Source organism: Amblyomma maculatum, chromosome 9 (assembly GCF_055883805.1).
Source record: "Amblyomma maculatum isolate TAMU_Amacu chromosome 9, ASM5588380v1, whole genome shotgun sequence".
In the NCBI taxonomy this organism is placed as follows: domain Eukaryota; kingdom Metazoa; phylum Arthropoda; class Arachnida; order Ixodida; family Ixodidae; genus Amblyomma; species Amblyomma maculatum.
In genome coordinates this window covers 42,381,460-42,398,710 of record NC_139352.1, presented here as the reverse complement: position 1 = coordinate 42,398,710, position 17,251 = coordinate 42,381,460, and the positions used below count along the sequence as shown (strand labels likewise).

General features: G+C 45.3%; 1 protein-coding gene across 1 annotated transcript; it reads left to right on the top strand.

Annotated features, from left to right (window-relative positions):
- Nucleotides 1-181: 181 nt before the first annotated feature.
- On the top strand, nt 182-15,366 carry LOC146178930 (uncharacterized). The gene is made up of 2 exons (XM_084578662.1): nt 182-3,944; nt 9,140-15,366. Exon 2 carries the CDS (start codon nt 9,151-9,153, stop codon nt 9,706-9,708), a length of 558 nt encoding a protein of 185 aa, XP_084434788.1. The 5' UTR covers nt 182-3,944; nt 9,140-9,150; the 3' UTR covers nt 9,709-15,366.
- Nucleotides 15,367-17,251: the final 1,885 nt, after the last annotated feature.

Genomic DNA, 17,251 nt, shown 5'->3' with positions numbered 1-17,251 from the left:
TCTTTGCTCTCAGCCGCAGGATGAGGGGAAGAGAACAAGCCTCCTCTCTCTTTATAGCTGCGTCACCAGGCAGTGCCGGCGGGCGCAGCGCCGCCTCTCGGGAGCGATACTGCTCCTCGGCCCGGCGCGTTGGGCTGCAAACTTCTGCAACAGACGGTACATAGACCTCTGGAAACGTCTTGAAAAATGCGCATGAATGAATCTTCTGAAAGCTTTCATGTTGACATTCGCCATATTCTCAAAAAGTTATAAAAATAGAACATTATGTCACAAACCACATGTGTAGTATATTTCTGAATGCTATCGAAATGCTGTGTCAGAATGTGAAACATGACACTGATTTTTTTTTTACAAAAGAAAACTGCCCTAAGGCTTCATTGCCACCTAGGGAACGTAGGCTGTCTCGTCTTGTTGACTTCAGAATAGGAATTCTGGGAGGCAGTAGCTTGCAAAAGCAATGCTATTCTTATGCACCCATGAGCCCGTTTGGCAGCGGCAGTCATGGTCTCCTTTGACATGATTTTGACAGTCCTGCAGGCAGAGTGATTGGCTTTGCAAAAGTAGCTTCCGTTCGGCATTGCCTTTGTTTTGAGATCTACATGGAACCATCTACAAGCACCATGTAGTCAAAGCTGTGCCTTGTGGCTAGTTTGCTGCTACCATTTCTGATTCAGCTTGCCGCAGTTGTTTGATTTTCTGTTTATTATTGCAGTTACCACGCTGTAATGCCATTTCATCGTCACGTTTCTTTGACATTTTTTCCACATTAAAATGGGCGGACTCTTCGCATGTCCATCTGGTCATGTTGGGTTGCAATATCCTTTATTAGAGTGCCTGCTGTTTCCACTAACTCTCCCTGGCCAGTGATGACTTGGTACTAGTACCGCTTTTGCGGAGGCAGGTACCATCCCTGTTTCCTCACCGGTGTACCACCAGTTCTGAGGCACTCCCTTACCCCTCTTTATCTCCATTGCTTGGATGGACCATTTGTGGTGGTTGACACAAACTTTGTCCTTGTCTCCTGGTTTTTCTCAGTAAAACTCTGTGGGCACTAGTATAGGGTTTCTTGCATTGATGCAACCCTCCTTTCATTTCTCGTATCTCTGAGAGGAAGGAGCCTAAGCTTGCACCGTGCAGCGTAAAGTACCTGTTCTATTCTCCCTTAAGAATATTGTCAGTGACGCCTGTACCTGTTCCTTATTTCTAAAGGATGTCTGTACATCCCTCTTTTTTTTTTTTTTCATAAATGATGCTTGTTCGTCCTCTTTTTCTGGTTTTTTTCAGTGTTGTTTTGTAAGCTCATGATGCAACCTGAAGAAGATGGAATCACATGAAAGGGTAAATGCAATTTCGTCAGTGCCCACCAAGCTGTTGAAACTTTACAATGTGTTTAAATACTAACGCCTTTAGCAAATATTTTTTTACCAGCTGCAGTACAAAAGTACTCCCAGCTTCCTCTAATGTGTCATCGAACGTGATCCTCCTTCCTCTTCATAACAGTGCCTCTATCATTTGAACTGTAACTTCATTGTTGAACTTTTTGACTGCTTCATACATCTGGTCTGTCCATGAATTTTTATTTTATATTTATGTGTTACCTCATTGTCCTCATGTAATTCTGCACTGAGGGCCTTTAAGGGTGTAATAAAATTTAAATGATAATGATCTCCAACAGTTGAAAGAAGTCACGTTGCGCAAAACAGTGTGACCACAGTTTGATAATGGAACTGTTAGTATGTCGTGTGGTTAATATCTTTATGAAGCAGCAAATATCATACAGGGAAAGGAGACAGGTGCCTAATTGATTGATATTTAATTGAGTGAAATAATGGTTGATTGTAAGGCGTATGTGTAAAGTGAGCTGTGCAGTGATTTTTCACTTGGTAATATATTGCAGATATGGGAGCCTAAAGCCTTTCTTAAAAAATAAACGAGAGGCTACTTATTTTTTTTTTCAACACTGTATGTGTTCTTTGGCTGCGTAACTCAGCTGAGAGGTTCCTGGAAGTATGCTTTTCCTGCAAATGTGTTTTCTTGCCATGTCCTAATTGTATTCTGTAAGTTGTAAATGCGTTCTCCAGCCCCTGCACTTGCGTGTCTGCCTCAATGTACGAACCTGATCGCTGTAAATCTATTTCAGTGCTTTGTGTTCGTGCAGGAGGAAGTGACTGGCGATTGATGAAATTCTGAGGCGTTCTGCAGTGACAACATTGGGAATGAACGATGCTGCTCCCGGAACCCGTGATCAAGTCGCTTATGCTGACCTATCCATTTCCTTATAGCTTATCATGCATTTCACGTTGTTCCTTGCTTAATCTTTGTGGTGCAGCTCTCAAGTGCTAGAGTTGATGTGTGTGTGATCATTGCTGTTTATCTGTTGTTTCATTCTAACCTATACCTGGAATAATCTTTGCATTTTTAGGTTTCATTCTTTCTGTTGCGATCAACTTCTTGGGGAAAAAAAAATGTTTAGTGGCGTTTTGTTCATACAGCCCGTTCCAAAAATCTGTGTTTGGCAGTGGTCTGTTTTCCTTTATTATTGAAATCACGGGCTGGAAACTTCTTTTCATCATCTGAGCCACATTTACCCATATCTAGTCTCACGCCACACCTGTGGTTCCTATTTTTTTTTAGCCTCCGGGCTTGTGCTGAAAAACCTTGTTGAGTCCATACTTTCCTGCCTGATATGAATGCATGGACTGAGTGTGCAAATGAGTAGCTTCTCAAAAAATGCCCAGATCTAATTTGTACAATATATGCACAGCTTGTAGTGAAGTAGTTAGTTGTTAGCAGTTCGGTCTCAATTCGATTGAAAATAAGGGTGAGTAAAGCAAAGATGTGAAGGACTGAGGTACGCAAGCATCTTTGTGCTTAGTGGAATTCGGGAAAACCACCTAGAGAAACTGAGTTTATTTACCCGACTGATGGACAATTTTGCACCAAGAGTAACCAAGCCCTTAAATAAACCATTTTCTTTCTCCATAATTTCTGGCATTCCTCCAAGAGAAGTGCATTTTAACCTAATGATTGAGAGCTAGTTAATATAGTAAACTTCTTTCAATTGAGTGGCCCTATACAAACTCAACAGGAAAGGTAGAACAGCAAACTGCTTTGTACAGTTTTCGTTGTTTTTAAGCTCCTTATTTTACTTTACCTAAAAATGCAACATGGATGTTTTCTTGAGCACTTGATGAAGTGTTACGGTGAGAGATGTGAGAAACCTTTCATGAAAAAGGCAAGGCTGTATAGGAGTTATGGTATATGTTGTTATGGTAAACTTAGTCTTCACTTTCCACCACAAAAGGCATGTGACAGTGCCCCACCTGACACTGTGCCACCTGCATTAAGGTGGTCCAGATGGTCACTGAAGTGAGCACTATAATGGGAGGTCTGATGCAAATCTGCTAGTGCTGTAAAGGTAGTCATATTTTACTGACAAGTTGACTCATTCCAGGGCAGTATGCAGGTTTTTCATGCACTGAAAACACTTGGTGGTCACGAGGCAAAAACAAAGAACAAAAACAAAGAAAAAACACCTGATGACCATGAGCACGAGATGTGACGCAGAAAAATATTAGGTTCTAGTATAGACTTATTATTTATAAACAGTTATAGACAGTTAGTACAGACGGTTATTATTTGGTAAGTAGCTTTAACAGGCTTCATCCCGCTACAATGCTCTTCCCAAAGCTGATATTTTCTTATTTTTCACACTAGCTTGAATTGCACCTGTGTCATCGTTATCTGCATGGCTTGCCCTTGTCATGTGATTGAATTGCTTTGTAGAAATGCTTTTGTTTCAGTATTCTAGTTTATTGTTTTAACAAGAATTTTTTTTTTCCCAGCCCCAACAATTAAACAGCAAGAACCTGAGGCGCCAGAAATATCCATACAAAGTGGTGGTGACACTGCTGCAGGAGAAGAGCACTTCGATCATTTTCCTGGTGAGCGTCATAATGCATTTTAGTCTAACCATGTGCTCGTCTCATGCGTTCATTCTGTTGTTGCAGCATCATGAAGTTGAGTTTCACGATGACACACGTTGTGGATTGTACTGGTGCTTATTAGTGCAAAGGCACCAATTAACACATGTCATAGTCTACCAAAAACCTTTTTGAAGCCTCTCCTGAGCTTATGGAAAAAAAAAACGCTTGTGAAAGCGCAGTGGATTCGAACCCCAGGAATTTCTCGTGGGAAGCGAGTGCAGAACCGTATAGCTTCACTAAAGCTGATCATCCTGCGTTTTAAACTTTAACATGCTGTCATGCTCTGCACTCCGTGCCATCGTCTCCATGAGCTTGCGTCTGTGCGCAAAAGCTTTCGCTTGTCCTACTCAGCTTAACTATGGTAAAACTCTGCTTTTTTTTTTTTTTTTTTCTTGTCCTGAACACTTATGTTGTAGAGCATTGCAAGCTCTTGCCTTCCTCAGAAGGACACTTCAAGTGCTGCACTTGTGAAGGACAGATGTCGGCTTCATTAAGAAAAAGAAGGTAAGTATGTGTACGCAGCTACGGCCATTGGTTAAACGAATGCCATGATTTTTAACACTATCAAAGGCTACTCGACCATACGCACAGCTACATTATCAATCTGCCCATGGCTCCAGTCGTTTGACATCATGCTTGAAGGGAGGTTTCGGTCTCACTGTTATATTCAAAACATGAAGACCAAGCCCCAATTCAGTGCACACCTTTGCTGCAACTTCTCTCTTGAAGGCAATCACTTTTTCTGATAGCTGTGCCACCGTTGCAACCACTCATAATGTCTTGGCAGTCATACTTCCCTGGTTTGGTATTAGGGCGAAAGCCTTTAATGGCTCATACCATCAGCATTCGTTCGTCCGGTCACACTATAGCTGTCAGTCAAACCACGTCGTGATGACGTCCTCAGAAAAACAAAAATCTGCCCTGGATATCAGACGTCCATCCCTTGGATCCCCAGCCGAGCACTTTAACCAACTGCGCCACACCCGGGATCTTGAACCGCACGTCATAATTCTCCTTGTCTACCATGAGGAGGATAGTAGCGATGACAATGACACTGCATTTAGTGGTAATGACAATTATGACAATAGATGATAGTTATGATAGCCGACGATTGGCAGTAGCCTGCATCGCACGCGTCGCGAAAACGTTTACAGCGAAAAGGTTGGTTATGAATGCCCCTTGACGAGCGGTAAACTGATAACATCGTGCATGAGAGATTTCAATGCAAGGTCGTATTCCCACTTATCTCCAATTAATTTTAGAGCAGCACCACAGCACAGTTTGCAGTTCGAAAGTGACGCAAGTAAATACCTAGTTCAAAAAATTGAAATTCACAACAGAGAACGAAGTTCTGCAGGGTGGTTAGGTCGCGATGCCGGCACTGTCAGCGAGAAATTCATTCTTCCTGTCTGTTACAGCATTTGAAGCTACTGTTATATATCTTGTCCGCCGCCATATTTTGCCGCCCTTTAGTTTCTCCGGGTTGCAGAAACGCCGTGTTGTGGCATACGCAGCTGCAGCCGGAGATACTTTCGGCCGCTGGGAACGTTAGGCCTAGCGCGGTGGGCTCAACGTCACAGTTACCGTACATACACAATTTCGTCACCTTGTGCGTCCCGTGATGTCTTCGTTGTGAAGTTGTCCGATCAGCAAACGATTCGCTTTCTTGCCAAACTTGTTTCTTGGGTAGTCGACGCATCTCATACTGCTTCGATCACAGCACGGGAACAAAATGGTGCTGCCTCTCGCGCTGGGCTGCGACCCAGCGCGTCATGCAGACAACGCAGGCCAAATAAGCCAACCGGGCAGCGCCCTCACGTCACGTGCCCCGAGTTACAAATAGGATTGCTCGCTTAGACGTTTTTTTGGTGCTTCTTTTTTTCTCTGGCCAGTAAACTGGCAAGAATGGCAGTAGTGGGAATTTAAGGAGGTAAAGCTGTTCTTTCAATCGAGACCAAGATGTCTTCAGTAGCATGCATGGATCCGGAGCTGCGCGCCGCGGGAAAATTGCCATTTTGGCATCAATTTCAGCTGAAATTCGATCAAAAGTGACAATATAAATTGTTCTTGCGGGCAAAATACTGAACTTAGAACTGTGAGATTTTGCAGACAAGTGCAGAAATGGCTGCAGGCTTCGAAAATAATGTTTTCGAAAAAGCGATTTTTCGGCACTTTTTCGGTTTCTAAGACCCGTCCCCCCTTGACATTCCAAACGGTTATAAGGAATGACGTATCAGAGGTGTCTGGGTGATTTCAGTCACATGGGATTCTTTAACGTGTCTGCAATAATTTGTTTTTTCAATATCTATTTTATACTCCTATTTTGAGGGGCATGCTACTTTTGTGGTCGCCAGTTACAAATGCAAATTTGCCCTCCAGGAAGGGGTCCAGGGTGCGCAAGCATTTTTGCTATGCGATGCCTTTGCCCAGATATTTCAAGTGTAGGCATATGAAGGATGTCGTCATTGGTGTGGTAATGACTGCTGTGCTAATTCACTAGCATATCACAAAGAAGGCTTTTGGAACAGTTCTTAAAATGGGGTTATTGTTTAATGAAATAACTACAATACCGTGTATAAAAACAGTAGACCATTGTTTTGACTTGCAGACGACAGTCACCGAAAGGTAACTCAGCATTCCACGACCTAGGCGAGGGACAGATTTATGGGTCATTCTTAGATTGGGCGGTTGCTGGGGGCAGTTCCATTCAAACCATGCATTAACGTGATAGCGTTCCCTGTTCTACAGAAAGTCTGGTTCTGTGAGTGAAAAATTGTGGGCTCTGACAGGTTGTAGCTGACAGCTGGCATGGCCGGGCATGGTGCGCGGGTTGCGTGACATCACGCGACCACATGAAATGGCATGCACTGCCAACATGAGCTCCTCATTTGTGATGGGAATCAAATCATCCAGGACCCTTGGCTGAGGAGTAAGACCTAGTACTCATTGGCCACACGTGGTTAAAGTGGAGCTTTATAAGGTATTTACGTCGGGTGGTCTTTCACATAATTCGGTAGTTTATGACTGTATGCTAACCAATGTATGCGAGTTGATAGAGGCATGTATATTTATGAACTAATGAATAAATAGGCAGCATAATGAATCTACAGCCACCCAAATCTTTAACTGGCATGCGCGATACCTTTTGTGTGCTCCTGCAGCCTTAGGGCAAATAAAATTTGTCGAAAGGTCGAGATTAAGCGAGGACTTGGTGAGCCCTTGCCTATACTTGGACTTTTTGCAGGTTGGCTTCTCTATAATATTCAGAAATGTGGTGCAACAAACACAAACACTCAGAATCATAAAAAATGCGCCCGTCACGCATGCCAGTTAAAGATTTGGGAGGTCGTACTCAAAGAAGTATCTGCAAGAAGACTTGCAAATGAGAGCCATTAATGTATCACATCATACCCCTAAAGGCGATGCTTAAGGGTGTCCCCCTCATTGTTTGGGTAACCATTGGTGGTCACCTGTGGAGTGGTTGAGGGCTAATGATGGATTTATTGTCTTGCAAGGCAGGTGTGGTCACAGAGTATTCATTTTTTTTACTTAAGGTAGAGCTCAACGACCGATTTCCCAAGCATTTCGGCCCAGTTAAGCGAGTGCCAGGCCAGGGGAGTGGTTGTACCTAGAGTTACTATATAGGCTTTCTCAGAGTTACGCATTCCATTTCTTTCGCTGCCAAGCAACCGTGTATCACCGTGAAGCCAACCCAGCTGGCACTCAAACTACACTGCATCATCCGTCGTGGGGATGGCGTGCAGTGCTGTGTGTGAACTGTAGCGACGGTGACATATTTTGGTTACGCCATCCAAAAGTAATTTTTTCTCGACTGCTTTCCAGTCTCGCTGGTCTCCTGCAAATATGGTGTACGGCTTCACTGTACAACTTGGTTGCTCATGCGGCCCCTTCGTGCAACTCTGGCAAAGCCTGCATAGTAACTCTAGTTGTACCGATCGTGTTCCTAGTCGGTACCTGGCAGCACTAGTGATCTAACCCTGCGCCTCTTACCACTGCATTGATAGAAGGTTGGCATAGAGCAGTATGAAACAAACTTTTTTATTTCCTTTGTCAGAATGTTACGAGACTTAAATCGCCTTCCCTTTGACACTGTTGCTGCCTGTGATAAAGCGCAATTTAAAAATGCCTGAGCTAGCATTGCATTGTGCACAGTGCCTGACTGGTGTCGCAATGGCTCCGTTGTGCTGTGACCCGATTGGGCTACCGCAGATGTAGGACCACATTGTGAAATATAAAACAGGCCTGCTGTTTGGTTGACGACATTCCTTGCCTAGGTGCTCTCACCTTAACCGTTCGCTGTGGCATTCCATGCGTGGCTTTGGCAGAGCGTACATGCTCATGCCTATATAAGAGCAGGCAAGTGGCATGGGAAAGTGCTAAGGGTGCATGAGAAAAATGCTTCTGTACCAATAGGCTGTGTTTCAGCATGGATATCATAAGTAGCAGCTGTTATGCTTTGTATTTTATGGCTTGTGCTGAAGCTTACAGTTCAATGATTCCCCTGTGTAATGCTCCTTCTCAGAGAGCAATTGAAGCAGGCCACACAACTGGCCTTGTAGCTGGCAACAGAGAGGAAAGGTTTAGGCACTAGAACATACAGCTCTCTCTCTCTTAACACAGGAGAGGAGGGGTTTCCATTCAAGAGATCAGGGAATGCCTTGAGGGCTGCTAGCGCCCTGTTCTTCAACATGAAATTTCCATAGGTTTTCTGGATTCTTCTAGTCTTAATAAAACAGCTCAGTCATCACATGCTGTTTGTGCAATGTAAACCTATGTGATATCTTTTGGCATTTCCAGTGTGTTGGAGGCGTATTATTTTGCCTTCATGGTACATTTCAGTGTTTGGAAGTAACAATAATTTGCCAACAAACCGTCATTCTGTAGACAGTCACCTTCTAATAAATTATGTTTGAGCTCTTACAGCGATCTTCTTTTCCAATATGTGGTTGCCTGCTAGAAATCGTTTCCAAGGTATAAAGGTTCTTCAGCATTTCAGTTTGAGTGTCATGATCATGGCATGCTTCTCGTTATGATCCTTGTTGTGAGATTTCATGGTTAAATGTAAACAGGACACAGTACAGAAAATAAGAACAGGCCCACGAACTCGGGATTGTTATGTTGCCACTTTTCAGGTACCTTTCCAATGGATGATTCTGGCAGTTTCCAGTTCCTAACGCTGGCAGACGAGCAGGCATCGGCGCAGGCTTCCAACATGGCATATGTCACGGAAGGGCTGTCCGAGCCATCATTCCAAGACAGCTCTATCGCACCAGTCAGCGCTGTCCAGGGCCAACATGCTGGTCCCGCCGGAGCTTCCTTACAACCTGAGTGGCCAGTAGTTGGCGACTCTGTGGCAGGAAACACAGTAATTGCTGGTAACAAAGATTGGCCTGTGACGGAGCGCCAGCTGGTTGATCGCGTCAGGAGAACCGCTGTTCTGTCACGCTCTTCATGGTCTGCAAGCTGGCGCCAGCAGCAACAGCAGCAGCAGCAATCATCATTCGCCGGACACACGGCTGGTCGGAAGGTGTTCCGGTGTCCCGTGTGCCCAAAAATGTTCGGTCGGCGAACTGGCATGGAAGCTCACATCCGAGTCCATACCGGAGAGAAGCCATTCCAGTGTACGTTTTGCACCCGTTGCTTTTCAGACCAGAGCAACGCAAGGAGGCACATGCTTACCCATACCGCACAAAAGCATTGATGACAAAGGTGTCTGGACTCTGAATCTCATCTGGTGGTCGTGCTGGTAAGGGTACAGCAGGAAAATCTTTCCAAGTCAAGGGGTGCAAATATTGAAATTTTCGAATATGAATTGAATATGAATATAGGGAAAAAGTGCCTTCAATAACCGAATTGAATTGTGATTGGCCGATCAATAGAAAAACAGAAAAGAAGAAAGCTTACGTTTTTCATTGTTTGCTTCTGAATTCACATGGTACAGTCAGACCTGGATATATCGAACTCGAAGGGGATCGCGAAGTAGTTCAATATATCGATAATTCAATATACAGAAATCGGCTTTTACGACACTTACGATGCGAAAAAACGATACCGTATTTGTCACGTAATCAACCCAATCACATAATGAACCCACCCTCCACTTTTGCACCCGAGAATTTGAAGAAAAAAAATGAATTAAGGCCAGCTCGCTCACACGTAAGTGATTGAGCGATCTCAGCGAAGAGCGGTAGTGACGGAGCAAAAATTTCCAACTTGTTGGAACTGCGTCCCTCTTGCCGCTCGAGCCACCGCGGCAGCTCAAAATAAGGTTTCTGTGTCGCCGCCGCGGCAGAAATCACGACGTTTTGGCTTACATGTCGATGGCGCATGCCACTCCGTTTCGGTCATGTCATCCACAGCTCATTTCTTGGCAGCGTGCCAAGATGCTGCGTAGCGATAACGTGACGTGTTTATCTTTTGATAGCTGCTGCGGTGGCGGGGAGCGAACTTGGCAGAGTGCCCGTGATGGCTTGATTGCACAAGCCTGGTTCGATTTATCACGCCGCCACGCTTGAAGCAGGCGTAGTCCACTGCCACAAAATTATTGGAAAGCGTGATAGCTGCAAATGCTGTTTGAAGCGAAAAATGCTAAAAGCCGGTGTCACGATCGCAGCTGACCGCGCTTTCGTTAATTCATACATGCAAGAATAAACGACTCCGGCCCGCCAAAAAAATAACTGCCGCTTCTTAACGCCCGGCGCTGCCATATCTTACGCTACGCTGCGCATACAGCACAACGATAAGAATGGACGACTCGCAAAAAAAAAAAAAAGATCTGCCACTTCTTAACGTCTGCAGGCGCCATAGCCACGTCAGCCGCCGCGCACAGAGGGCTCGCAACACACGCTGGAGAAAGCGTCCGACGTTCTTTCTGAAGATGGGCTGAGCTGGCTTGGCGCATGCATAGCACATGCTACTGTGAACGAAGGCCGGGAGAGGAAGGAGAGAGATAGCTTGGCCATGGCCGGGCTAAAGGGGAGAGAGGCACGCGCTCTTTCTTCTGGCCTGCGCTTCGGGGCAAGTTCCCACCTTTCACCGCCGCTAGTTTGTGGCACTGTAACACAACCCTGGCCAGTTCAGTTGACTGAACCGGACGCCTCCCCCGTTCGTGGAGAACAGGCAATAGGGGTTCTGTTTACACCAATTTACATTCCCTTTGCCATGGGCATCCTGAAAATGGTGATTCCCTCCCCACTTCGGGAATTCTTGGCTTATGGTCGGAACAGCATTAAATTATTGCTGAGAAGCTTCGAATCATGAACATTTGAAAGAAACACTCAATGTAAAGGTTATGATGCAAATAATGCAAATTACTCTTAAATATACTGTTTATTAAATCATACCTGCAGCATTTCGAACATCGTGATTCCAGCAAAGTTGGGTACAAACTTCGATTAAAAATAGTCACTCAGAAGAGGCATTGAAGACTGTGTAAACAAGCAGCTTGTAGTTGGTCTTCATCAAAGGTCCTGAGCTCATATATGTCAAGGTCATAATCTGATTAACTTCCTGGAGGGCTAGTGCACATATTTGGAAGGCTTATCTTCTGTGTTTGTTATTTTGTTTGCATGGTTGATGAGAAGTATTCTCGGGAATTTTTTGGCATTTAAAGCCGCTGATCGCTTTGCGTGGCTACCGACGCTCCATGAGCAATTGAAGAACTTCAAGCGTATTCGTTCGTGGCAAGTCTTTTGCCACGCACTCAAAAAAAGTCACTACTTTGTTCAAAAAAGAGCAAGGAACTCTGGCCTTGGGTAGCATAGCCCGCTCCTATCTTGGCCTTGTAACAGTGCGTACAGAGGATCATCTTTGTTGCATGTTGTGACAAGCATTTCACAGGACCTGCAACCAAAATCTGTTATTAACTTGGAAATGTAGCCACCAACATATGACAAGCCCGAGTAAGTTTCCGACCTTGGTGTAGCCACTTTACATTTCCTCAGGTCTTCCAGCTCGTCGTGCAACTTTTTAGACAGTGTTGCAGCCACTCGTTCAACATCAATATCGGGCGTCGCAGCTTCCCTCGGGGTTAATGACTTGGCCTTCACAATCTGATCAAGGGCAGCCGTAACGGCCCTCACATCCAGTTGATCGTTGCCGCCGCACATCTGTCAAATTCTTCCAAAAAGTGCCTCAATTGGGTCGCTGTTAAATTGTTTCGTCAGCACATAACTGACGCCTTTTTGCAGTTGTCTCCACAGTGGACTGAGTTGTAGCAAGGCTTGAAATGTCTCTTCTGTTAGTGCGCCGTTGCGACTGAACATGACTGTGAGGCAACTGAACATGACTGTACATGCCTTATGTATATACTGAACTTGTTTTGTAGCCAGAACAAACGATGATCATCCATACTGGAGATCGGCGCCTTATAGCCACTTCCTGTGTACGAAGTGTCGGGTATATCAAATCATTTCTTCAACGTTCTTCAGGAAACGAATGGTGGCACCCGCTTCTTTAAAATCATACAAGGCCCTATCTCCATGGTAGTTCTCCTGTAGGTGTTGTAGCGCCGCACAAACCTGCAGTGAAAACACTTGAACAGCATGCAGCACATTTTGCTTTTCGAGATTCGATGGATACACATTTTTCCTTGTAAGGTTTCGCGCGAGTTTCAGTCATCTGCTTTTGATACTCGTAGATCTTCTGAATGTATGTGCCAGTTATACCGTCGCTGCCATCCATGAGCTGCCTTTCGAGGAACTGACTTTGGACATTTTTATAACATGACACGGGTCAAAGCTAAGGAAGATAACCCGCTCAGGGTCATGCGAATGCGTTACAACTGTACGCAAGCAGCCATTTCCCATGTGCTTGAACATTGTGGTGTTCGCCGAGTAGTTATCGGTCACAATTCGAACTATGGTAAATCTACACGACTCGACAGCGGCAATCACCTCTTTTGTCCACTAAAAAAGATCTTTTCCACCTAACTGCTTTGTGAAATAATAAGAGCAGAGTATCTTGTATTGGCTCTTAGTGCCGCACAGAATAAAGCGCAGAACCCTGTTCACTAGAATCCCCTGCGTGTTTGACGTGCTGCTGCCGGGCATGTTCTTAAGACCAAACACAGCATCTCTTTTGCGGTCATAAATGCATTTCGGCTTTATGCTGACTTCATCAATAATTAATGATGACATATGCTGCCTGTTGCTCAGAAGTGAAACCTCGTGAACCAGTCTTGCTCGCATCGCAGTACCCATTTCTGACGTGGTCGGACTTGGGCCCATGTATTTCTGAAGGAGGCATTTTGCTGGCAAAATTCAGCAGCCTTGACCTTCGAGCATGATCATAAGCCTTCAGTGACAGAAATCGCCATATGATGCATTCTTGAATAACCACTTCAGGATATGTCTGATGTTGCTTTCCATATCGCTCTATTTGGTGAAGCAGAAATACGGCCTTTTTGTCTCCATTCTGTGCGTCCGCCACGATTCTCCCAACTGAAGCATGATGTATGTTTTTGTAATAGAATGTAGTGCGTTGTTCTTCCGTCGTGAGTTTTTCCACTAACTTCTGGCTTTTGGAGTGGTGGTATGCAACTTGAGAGCGACGCTTTGAGATCAGAGAGAAGTATTGGCTTGCTCGCTGGCCATCATTGCTCGTAGTTTGCGTACTGACGCTTTTAGTGTGTTCATCGGGGCAGTCCGACACATTGCACTCTACAGGCAGCGATTCAAGTGGCTCAGCTTTTCGCTTGGTTTGTTTTGGAGCTGGAACAGAACGAGCAGCGGGTTCTTTGCGAGGCTTTTTCACGGGAGGTACCAGGTAGGTTGGATAGACTTCGAAAATGGCGGGGACAGTGCCAGGCAAAAGTTTCCTGATGCGGCTCTCTGGAGCGTAGTCTGTCGAAAGAAAGTGCTGGCTACGCACGACCATAGAGGGCGACTTATCGTTGATAAATAAGTCCTTTCTTGCGATGTTTTTTTTTTTTTTGCCATTTGGCGCACAACACTCCGTTACTCGGAAACTGGCAAAAAGACATACCCAAGCATTTCCCAGAGCGCGAGCGGCAAAAGGGTATGCAGCAGTACACCATATGGATGCCGATCAGTCCACGTGCAGCGATTTAACACGAACCACCCTGAAAAAGTTTAACAGCGCAATCAGCAATCGATTGAAGAAATCTTACAAATTAAGCACCAAAACCACTATACCTACTTGGCAGAACGTGGCAGCAGCGAGTGTGTGCACTGATGTCCAGTGAATGTTCGTGGTGCTTCGAAAACACGTGCGGAGAACCCTGTTCGTGCGAGGCGAGGCGTCTGCTGGAGTTAGGTTGAGTTGCATCTAAGCGCCCCCACTCAGCGAGTGTGGCAACCAGCCGTCGAGAAAGCACCCTATTGTTATCTCGTTCGGCGCGCAGGCCGTAAAAAACGTGCACTGAGCCTCTCCCCTTTAGCCCGGCCATGGCTCGGCAAAAGAATGGGCACACCCTTGCGCTTCACTCTATCACGTTTTTCCCCTCTTGTTCCTACCGGTTCTCTCGTCGCCGAACTGTCCCCGCAAACGACCGAAGGTGATGCGATCATCTTTGAGGAAGGCACACTTTCCAGTGCGTGGTGCGGAGTTCAATAAATCAGCGACCGGTGAAATTGAGTTCGATATATGATGCGGTTTTCCTATACTTTTACATCGGATTTTCAAGGGGATATTCCGTGAGTTCAATATATCCAGGTTTGTATTTGCAAGTGAAATTTAGTTAGGAATTGCACTGAAGTGTATACCCTACTGAGAAATCCAGTATAAATTTGATACAGAATTTCATATACTGGTTTCTTCTTCAGAAAGGAACTATATGAAACCAGATAGTGCTGTCATATCACTGCTAAATGCAGTAAGATCTGTTTAATCTGGCCTTCAAGGGACCATATTAAAATGAACTGAGAGCTTAATTTATCAAATGGGGCTGATAAAACTGCCAGAAACCATTGCATCGCACTAACTTTATCTGATGAACATCTGCACTGCAATTGTGCGTATCTGAGATGAAATCAAAAGTGAGAACGTTTTGTCGTCTGGAAGGCCCTATTCACAGAATAGCCCCAGCATATTTTGAGGATGCTTCACTGCACAATCTGTGCAGCCAAGCATTGCAGTGAAGCCCGCAATGTGCTAGGACCGTGGTGTATTAGAACATTTTCGTTGTACTATTCAGGAATGTTCGAATGTTATAAAAACTCTGAATATCAGTTTCTGGAACATTGAATCGAAGAAAAACATATTCAATTTCTACTCTAAATTTCGAATATTTGCACGACTCAAGTTTTAAGGCCTGCATGGAAGCAAAGACGGCCAACGTAATAAAACTGTGCCAGACTTATTGTTGCGGTATTGTGCTGAGTTCAAATAAAAAGTTGGGGATTTGATATGTGTCTATGTCTTACTTGCAAGAAACATTTCCAATTTAACTACCTGCTCTTGGCGCTAATTGACATAATAGAACAGCTGCAGTATTTGCATGATTTCCGCATCCTACGCAGCCTCATTTCTAGTAATACTATAGACATGGATTGATTCAGCCTTCAAGAGAAAAGAAAAACGTTGAAATTATTGAGTGGGCCTTAAGGAACTACCGCAGACCATTTCCATCAGTAATTCGATCTCATGAACATCATCATACGGAGATTGTCACTGTATAAAATGAAAGCTAAGCGAGATTGACTGTTTTAATACACGAATGCAGTTAATTGCTACATTTTCAACTCCCATTGTCTGTCATAATTACGTCCATCAAGGCACCAATCTCCATAGATGCACTAGGGATTGTCAGGAGTTCAAAAATTTTCGTGTTGGTATTGTAGGTATTACGTTATGATATCACCTAGGGAAGCAGTACTAACTGTAAACCTTTTTTTTTTATTTACTGCCTTCAGTAACAACATTGCAAAAGCAGAACGTTGTTAGTCTGGAAGAGTTTCTAATGCGTGTGCTGGCACCAATTGAGTGCAGTGTCATGCCAGATGGCATCACTTGTCTACGTTCTATTAAGGCTCCTCCATTTTTAAAGGTAACAAAAGGTTTTGATCTGGCCGCGCCTCCTTGCGATAGGCCGGTTAGCAGGACATGACCTCTTCGCCACCAAACTCTGCCCAAAGGGTCCAGCAGTGCTCACTGCGCCGCTGAAATGCACAGGAGTCTGTGCTTGCGAGCATCTTATAATAAGGCAAGCAAAAAGGACTTCACATGCCTAAATTGCAGTTTTAGGAATGTATATGCAGTAACTGATGCTTAAGCAAAAGTACGTGTGGAATCACGCAAGGAGTATGTGTCTGAACTTTAATTTTGCAGCGTACGCATGAGGAGGAGGAATCAACATTTATTGTGCCCGAAATAATTCGGTGGTGCATGCTTGTACCAGATGGGGTGGTTCCCTAGTTGCGGGACCCATATGTTCCCAGCAGCTTCTGGCCTCTGTCCGTCAGTGCGAGCTGGATGGATAGGGCGGGGCTGGATAACAAGGTCTCCCATCGCTCAAGGGGTTGGGGATTGGGGGTAGTGGCGGGAAGGGGAAGAGGGAGGTGTCTTGAGTTTTTGCATTCTGCCAAAAAGTGCGGCAGGGAGCCTTTTTCTTTTTTGCAAAAAGGACAGAGCACATTGTGTTCCGCAGGGTACATGCGGTTCATCAGTACAGGATGCGCAAGCGATCCCGCCTGCGCTCGACGCAGGATCGTCTGTTGTTGCCTGGTGAGTTTGGGGTGCGGTTCTGGCAGTCTGTACCTTTCCTCTCGGTACATATACGGGTTATCTCCCGAATCCGAAGACCTCCGGGCGGAGAATCTTGCCGACCCTCCTCGACTACTGAGCTTTATCTCCCGAAAGCTGGTAACCGGATGTGGTAGCTCTTCCAACTCGTGCTCGGCCGGATTGACATTTCTCAGGCATGGTAGTCTGTGATGGTGCTACCTGCGAGTGAGCCGGGACCCACTTGAGCTCTATGGCTCTTCCCGGAAGCTTGCGCTTGGATAGAATGGCTCGGGCCGCGGAGTGGATTACCCCTCTGCGGAAGCTTCTGTAGGCTTTCTGAGTCGGTGACCATGGTGTCCACGCTCGGTTGTGCGAGTGCGAAGGCCACGGCCGCTTCTTCGGCAACTGCGGGGTCTGTTGTCTTTATGGATGCGCTGACGATCAGTCTGTCTTTTCACATAACCACCACTGCTGCACGGTCACTGTGTCTTCAGAGCGCGGCATCCGCATAGAGGACCCTGGGGTTCTCTTCCAGCTTCCGGACTATGGCTTTGGCCCGC